General features: G+C 39.5%; 1 protein-coding gene across 1 annotated transcript; it reads right to left on the reverse strand.

Annotated features, from left to right (window-relative positions):
* Positions 1 to 1740: 1740 nt before the first annotated feature.
* pdzd11 (PDZ domain containing 11) lies at positions 1741 to 7703 on the reverse strand. Its single transcript, NM_001004906.1, has 6 exons — positions 7563 to 7703; positions 4713 to 4796; positions 4547 to 4603; positions 4357 to 4455; positions 3588 to 3648; positions 1741 to 2689 (listed from the first exon to the last, which is right to left on the reverse strand). Exons 1-6 carry the CDS (start codon positions 7653 to 7655, stop codon positions 2655 to 2657), a joined length of 429 nt encoding a protein of 142 aa, NP_001004906.1. The 5' UTR covers positions 7656 to 7703; the 3' UTR covers positions 1741 to 2654.
* Between the last annotated feature and the right edge of the window lie 88 nt (positions 7704 to 7791).

Below are 7791 nucleotides of genomic sequence, written 5' to 3' on the forward strand. Positions count from 1 at the left end.
ACAGAGGACATGACATGATGAGTGGGACCCTTACTGTCACCCATGGCTCTGGTGATGTGTCAATTAAAGGTGCTAAGAAGTAACTAAATATACCCCTCAACAATTAGTCTAATTTGCCATTAAACTTAAGCTTGGTTTTATTACGTGAACTGTGTGCACAGCCATATAACCATGTGACATTGACATTTCCATAGCACCTCTGTAGAACATTTATTCTCACTAATTTTAAGCTAATTTCCAAGGAAAAAAGCTTAGGAATGGATTTCAGGCCATTTTTAATTGATCCCCCGCTTTCCTCTAAAATTAAATCTCAACGGGTAAGGTAGTCAGTCACAATGCTCAGTGTCATTAGATAATTCCTAGAAATTACCATAAAAACTAAATAAAAAAATGCTAGTGTCTTTGTAAGATTGTAAGATTTTATAACAGTTATAATCCTAAATAAAATGGTTTGAGTGCATTGCCTCATATCAATAGGAGCATGGCCATAGCTAATAGAAACAGCTGTACACCAGTCACAGGCACTTTCCTGAACTTAATTGCAATTAAACCCAACAAAAAATATTTTTTAGGCTTTCATTAAAGGGGAACTACGACCCTAAGAAAAAATTTCAAATCCTATTTTATCATGTTAGTCCAGCAAAATGAAATGTACTTCAATTACGCTATATTTATTGTGTCCTTCACTATTTTGGAATCCACAATTGTAACATAAAAGCAGGCACCGTTTTTTAGAAACAGTTATCCAGCAAAGCTTTGTATCATCCCAAGATCTGATGTATGTGCCAGAAAGGCACCCTGAAGCCTCAGCAATGAGGGCAGGGGAATGTAAGGAAGTTAGGAAATAAAAGTGAAAGTAATTGATGTGCCTCATTAGAGGCAGGGAAGGCAATATAGTGATTCTTAAATGAGTTTAACATCTATTTTTCTGCAATAATAATATCTTACTATTATGCCTAGGTATTCTGCACACAGTCATGTCACTTAGGCTTATCTCTGAATAATCTGTACGCAAACGAGGGGGCCAGATTGCACCAAACCTTTTCTAGTATTTACTGGTCAGCTTACAGCTTCAAACATTTTGATGGAGGTAGAACATAGGAGAAATATCTGGTCCTGGTTTTAACAAATAGAACGTGAATTTTTGCAGAGGGCTCTAAAGGTGGCCATACACGCACCGATAATATTGTACGATATTCGGTGCGTGTATGGTATGTCGGCGAGTCGACCGATATCGCAGGAAGCTGCTGATATCGGCCGACTCGCTGATCGGACCAGTTTGAAAATTTTGATCGGGCGCCATAGAAGGCGCCTGACCAAATTCTCCCTTCAGCGCTGAATCGGCAGAAGGAGGTAGAAATCCTATTGTTTCTACCTCCTTACCTGCCAATTCAGCCCTGAATGGTGTGTGGCGGATCTGACAATGTTGTGACATTGTCAGATCGCCACGTGTATGGCCAGCTTTAGTATACTCAGATTGGTGCATACACAGGCCAGGGTGGGAAAGTGTTATGTGCAACTGTATTCTTTTGGGTAAAATACACAGCAGTTTTTATGGGGTATGTATGCTATGGCTTTTCCAGCTGAACTTTGCCATGTCTGAAATTATACATTCCAAGGTGAATCAGTCCTAATCTATAAGGGATAATTTAACACTGACCTTGGTGCAAGTGCCAGAGCACTGAGCTACGACTTAGAGCTCAAAGGGCAGGGAAAAGTGCAAAAAACAAAATACTTTGCTTTTTTGTTAATTTATTTATTTGCACCAATCATAAGTGAGGATGACTGTCTCAGTTAAATTACGTTAAATTATGTTTCCTGCCACATAAAACAGAGACTGAGACTGTATTAAAAATGTATTATTCTTTCAGTTTCAGAGCACAGAGATAAACAACAAAACAAACAAAACAACATTCAACAGAATAATCAGTACAGTCAGTTAAGTAATTAAGTAACAAAATTCATACCCCCATATGTAATCAATGGCACTCAGGTGCCCAGGAGCAGTAACCCATAGCAACAAACACAACATGTTTTTAAACTGTAAATGTAGACTAGTTTTTATAGGCAATTAAATCTTTAGATACCTTTGCACCCTTTATTACATACAGAAACCCCCTATTAGTGTTTCTGTGGAACAGTTATGAAGATTACAGATGTACAAGCAGCATAAGCACACCCCAACCCAGAAGCATAAAATGTGATTTAATTTTTTTGGGGCATTGTTTTTTTGTCACTCTTCCAATTTCATATTATTGATTGCTGTATTATTAGAACAATGTCAAATGTCCTTGTGCTGTAAACTTTATAATCACTCCAGCGCATACCCTACTTAGAAGATTCAAAGCAAAAATCTGATTTTAGAACAGAAAAAAACTGTACATCCCAATATAAAGCATTAAAACAAAATATAAAAGCGCCATTCAAACAAGCATAGAGAAGTATTTATAGTATATATAATACAACCTTAACGAAAATTGGCAGTGTGGATATTACAGAACTCTCTGCGGATCTCCCATTCCTAAATAAGTCAATCAAAATCCAAAGAAGTGCAGGCTAACTTTGACAAAGTTTAGTCACAGCACAGACCTTTCCGAAACCATCTATTACAAAATGGGTGGATGTGGACAATGAAGGAAGATCTGGTCTTTGCTCTAGTGCACTGTCCTCTCTTTCTGCCGCTGGTAATCTGCAAAGAAAAACAGTTTCATTGCACTGTATGTCAAATGAAAATCAACCCCCCTGAAAAAAGCCTCCATCCACTGCCGCCTCCCTGAAGAGTTTATTTCAATGAAAGTGTCTTTGTTTGTAAAGCTGATCAATAGATGTAGAATAGTGCAGCAGAGCTAGCAGGTGCCATCTTTGGGTTTTTCTTAGACTCTGCAGGGAGGGGCTAGTTCTTTAAAAAAAATATATGGATGCTGAAAGTTGTTCTTTCATTTACAGAAATAAAAAAGCCATGAAAACAAAATAAAACCGCTTCATAAACACTGCACTTGTAAAACTGTGTGAATGATTCAAGAGCTCATATATAGTAGGCCCCCCAGTGGTTTTCACTGGGAGGTGTCAATTTGTTGTGTGCAATGTCTGGGACAGCTGCAAGTATCGGCTGGGAAGTGTCTGGGGGCCTTGTGGTCAGTGGAAAAGTACCCCAGGCTGGTGTCATTTATAAAATTTGAGTGTTGGCCTTGAATAAAACACAAGCAATTGTATTCAGATCTTTGCTTACATTCTCCAATTTGCAGTAGACTAAAGGCGCCATACACAGGCAGATTTAAGCTGCTGATTCAGATCCTTCAGACCAATTTGGCAGCTAATCTGCCCATGTATAGGGCCCTTCGACAGGCATCCCCAACCAATATCTGGCCAGCAATCATCCAGATGTTGTTTGAGCAGGCTTCATTTTCCTTTTGGATGGAGGACTGCATCAGCTCAACACTGCAGTAATGAGCCATGACCCCAAATGGCTGTTACTGGCTAATGTAACGTAAGAAGACTACATGGAGACTGTGTAAGTACTTTACACTGGATTAAAGCTCTTTCTTGTGAATATGTAGGTGCGATGTATATAATAAATGATCCCTTACTGTACGGAAAGTAGCGAACTTGCATGAAGATTTCTCTTGCAGTTTTCAGGATTTCCACAGCCTGAAGTACAATTAAAAACAACAATGAACGGATATATACAACAAACTGGCTTAAAGGCAAATATATACCTGTAGCTCATTCAGTAAGGCTTGTGTAGAAAAACTGCATAAAGACCTGACTTCAAGAAACAATTATAAATGTATTCTATTTTTCAACACAATTATACCTGTTTGCATAGACTGAAAGAAAACCATGATACCTTGTACAAGAAATTACCCAACATCCCTTAAGGTGGCCATACACTATAGGATCCGCTCATTTGGCAAGGTCACCAACTAAATCTTTCCCCCTATATGGGCACCTGAGGTGGGCGATATCAGGTTAACCAAATTGTTTGGCCCTAGGACCAAACAAATCAGATTTAAACTATGGGAATAGAAGCCATCAGATCGAGGGCCGCATGAATCCTTAAATCTATTCCTGTATGGCCACCTTTACACACAGTATGTAATGCAACCCCACCCTTATCTTGTTCCATCATGGACTGATGGATTATGGGACTTTAAGTCCCTCTTCTTTCCAGAGAATCTGTGCACCACCCATTACTTCGAATACTAGATCACATCACTTCATAATGGAACAAAATAAGGGTGGGGTTCAATTACTTCACGTGGTTTCATATTAATTCTATGATACCAATCTGGCAAATATTTGGCTATGAACTCACATACCCACTAATTACTTTTAATTTTCAGCTCAGCCATGTACCTTACTATGCTCAATATCCTGGAAATCCACATTGTTCACTGTCAGCACCTGGTCTCCCTCCTGCAGGCCAGCCTTATGGGCATCTGAGTCTGGAATTACCTGTGTACAAATCAAGATCAGACTGCAGTATGGTTTGGGTATTAATTCCTTAAAAATATGGACTGTTCCTGGATTAAACTGGTAGATTTACCTTAGAGATAAAGATTCCAAGCTGTGATGCCTTCCCTCCTCGGATATTAAACCCCAGCTGCAGAGAATACAAAGAAATAACCCATATACAACCAATAAGTAGTTTATGATGATTTTATTCTATTCAAATCTACTGTTTACCTTTTCCCCTTAAATAAGTTGCTTACCTGTGCTCCAGGTGGCTTCTTCAAAAGAATCGTCCGAGGGAGAAAATTTGTCAGTTCATTATTGTAATCTGGGTTATAAACTCTCTGTGAGTAAAAACAAGAAAAAAAAAATGATCCCAACAATCACTTGAAAGCAAGGACCTTTTAATTCTACTACAACTGTTGCTCCTGTTTGACATAATCCTGTAATAAAGCAGAGTGAAACTCCCTGGTGCCACATTAGTAAATGATAAGGATATCTGCAATTCATTTTACAGTTCCCTGAGGTTGCAGTGCAGTTTAATGAATAAGCCTTTTTGAGGGCTGAACATGCCAAATGCACTGAAGACTTAAGCTGGCCATACATCGGTCGCACAAAACATCGTCAGATCCGCCACACACCATTCAGGGCTGAATCGGCAGGTAAGGAGGTAGAAACAATAGGATTTCTACCTCCTTCTGCCGATTCAGCTCTGAAGGGAGATTTTGGTCAGGCGCCTTCTATGGCGCCCAATCAAAATTTTCAAACTGGTTCGATCGGCGAGTCGGCCGATATCAGCAGCTTCCTGCGATATCGGTCAACTCGCCGACATACCATACACGTACCGAATATCGTAAGAAACGAGGTTTCGTACGATATTATCGGTGCGTGTATGGCCACCTTTAGAATGAGTTGTAAAAAGTTATTATTTTACATCTGATTATTGTACATGAACAGATCTATTTATAGTAAACACCACTCTGTATTGTAAACAAGGCTAAAAAGGCAGATATAATCCAGAACACCTCACTGTACTGTGCTGGGTAGCCATTCTTATGCCTAATGTCATATTACTCTTACAAAGTTTCACCGTATAAATACACAGGTATGGTTGCTAACAGTGCCTGCAAGATTATAACATTTATTTAACAGCTGCAACTGGTGACCCTTTCATTGCTCAGAACAGGTCAAGACTGAGGCCAAAACTCTCTCACTAACCCATTAAACCAGGGGTCCCCAACCTTTTTTTTTTTTTTTAAATTCTTTATTTATCATTTTGTAAATATGGGGAGGGGGTACATAAGGAAAAAAGGGAGGGGTAGGGAGGGGAACATTGCAAATGTTAGTCTTTACATTGTTGTACAGTTTCATTTTCAGGCAAGCCGTCATCAAGTCATGTCTACATTTTCCAGTAAGTATTCAATTGTCTATAACTTGTAAATCTTACTTCTAGAGTGCCCTATGTAGATGGCTGTTTTTTGATGATGTTTTATAGTGATCTTAGATAGTCTATCCAGGGGGTCCATATTTTCCTATAGTGGTGACTTTTATTGTGTATCATGAAGGTTATTTCCTCCATTTGCCTAATATCCTCTGTGTTGGTTAGCCATTCTGTGAATAGTGGGGGGTCTATAGATTTCCATTTTCTTGGAATGATCGATTTTCCCCAACCTTTTTTACCCATGAGCAACATTTAAATAGAAAAAAAGTCGGAGAGCAACACAGGCATGAAAAAAAGACACTCGGGGTGACTAATAAAGGCTAATAAAAGCCGTAATTGGTTATTTAGTAGCCCAATGTGTCACATATTGCTCACGAGCCACTGGTTGGGGACAACTGCAATAAACAGTGACTGCCTATGGCAGGGATCCCCAACCTTTTTTACCCGTGAGCCACATTCAAATGGAAAAAGTGTTGGGGAGCAACACAAGCATGGAAAAATTTCCTGGGGGTGCAAATAAGGACTCTTATTGGCTATTTGGTAGCCCCTATGTGGACTGGCAGCCTACAGGAGGCTCTGTTTGGCTTTACATTGGGCTTTATGCGACCAAAACTTGCCCCCAAGTCAGTAATTCAAAAATAAGCAGCTGCTTTGAGGCCACTGGGAGCAACATCCAAGGGGTTGGGGAGCAACATGTTGCTCACGAGCCACTGGTTGGGGATCACTGGCCTATAGCATCTTACAGCAGCCCCTCTGGCATTTGCCAGAATCTACTGATTGCCTGACTCACAATTCCACAGCCCACAATTCTGCACAGCACAACTGATTGGCTCTATGCACTCACAAAGAAAATATATTTCCAAGCAACTTTCCAATATACATTCATTTAAAATTTCTGTGGTTCTAACATTCTTTGTAAAGGTTATTGCTGATGAAAAAGTAAATGTTTATTCCTTTCTCTTCACTGGTTCTGACTAATGCTAATGTCCCATGGGGAGATTTAGTGGCTGCGATTTTTAAAAAGCGAGTTCCAGCGACAAGCTGCTTGTCTTTTCCTAACAACCGATTACTAGAGATTTCAACAACAGAGCGATTCTATTTCCCACAAATCCAGGTGTCATTTTACCCGCCCACAATTAGAAATTACATTCAGTGCAATGGGGAAATCGCAGCGACTTCCTGCTCAGTAGGTTTTACCTTTAGCAATTCCAATAGTTTTGAATGACAATGTTTTCTTTGTCAAATCACTCAATAAAGCGATTCGAAGTGGATTATAACTGGCGATTTCTATTCTTCTCTATGTAGAGACAAAGCGATCGACTTGTAGCTGTAACTCGCTTTTTAAAAATGGCAGCGACTAATCTCTCCGTGGGACATTAGCCTAAAACAATGTTCCAGAAAACAGCTGTTAATTCGCTAGCTTCTGCCATACAGTATCATGAGTCAGAACAATAACTATAAACAGCCAGACAGACATTGCTTATTAGTAGCAATTATATTTACAAATAACTTTATCTCAATGAACATGTATAAATAATGTATATTGGAAAACTGGTTAGAATTGCATTCTCTTGCATAGTGTTTTTTCCCTGAAATAAACACCGAACGTAGTTCAGCAACACTGCAGCATATATCAAGCTTGTGACCGTAAAGTGAGCAGTAAGATTACCTCCTGCGGGGGGATCCATGCTGGTGGATTCTCGTAAGGAGGCAGAAAGACCACTGGATATGGGTATTCATCATAATTGGGGCGGCCTTCCATTCCTAACATAGAGTACGAAGTTTTTCCGGTATCAGCAGGTTATCTTTCCACCGCTGCCCTCAATAAACATGTCGGCAAAGACGCATGCCCAATAAGCTATTTAGATTTAATTTAAGCTTGCGTTCCAAAATGAATG

This window comes from Xenopus tropicalis, chromosome 8, assembly GCF_000004195.4.
Source record: "Xenopus tropicalis strain Nigerian chromosome 8, UCB_Xtro_10.0, whole genome shotgun sequence".
Classification (NCBI taxonomy): domain Eukaryota; kingdom Metazoa; phylum Chordata; class Amphibia; order Anura; family Pipidae; genus Xenopus; species Xenopus tropicalis.

Coding starts and splice junctions, on each gene's coding strand:
- pdzd11 (NM_001004906.1), bottom strand. CDS start 7,655: ATGGAAGGCCGCCCCAATTATGATGAATACCCATATCCAGTGGTCTTT. Junction 4,604..4,712: donor AGAAGCCACCTGGAGCACAG/GTAAGCAACTTA, acceptor TATTCTCTGCAG/CTGGGGTTTAATATCCGAGG. Junction 2,690..3,587: donor AGTTCGCTACTTTCCGTACA/GTAAGGGATCAT, acceptor TTTTCTTTGCAG/ATTACCAGCGGCAGAAAGAG.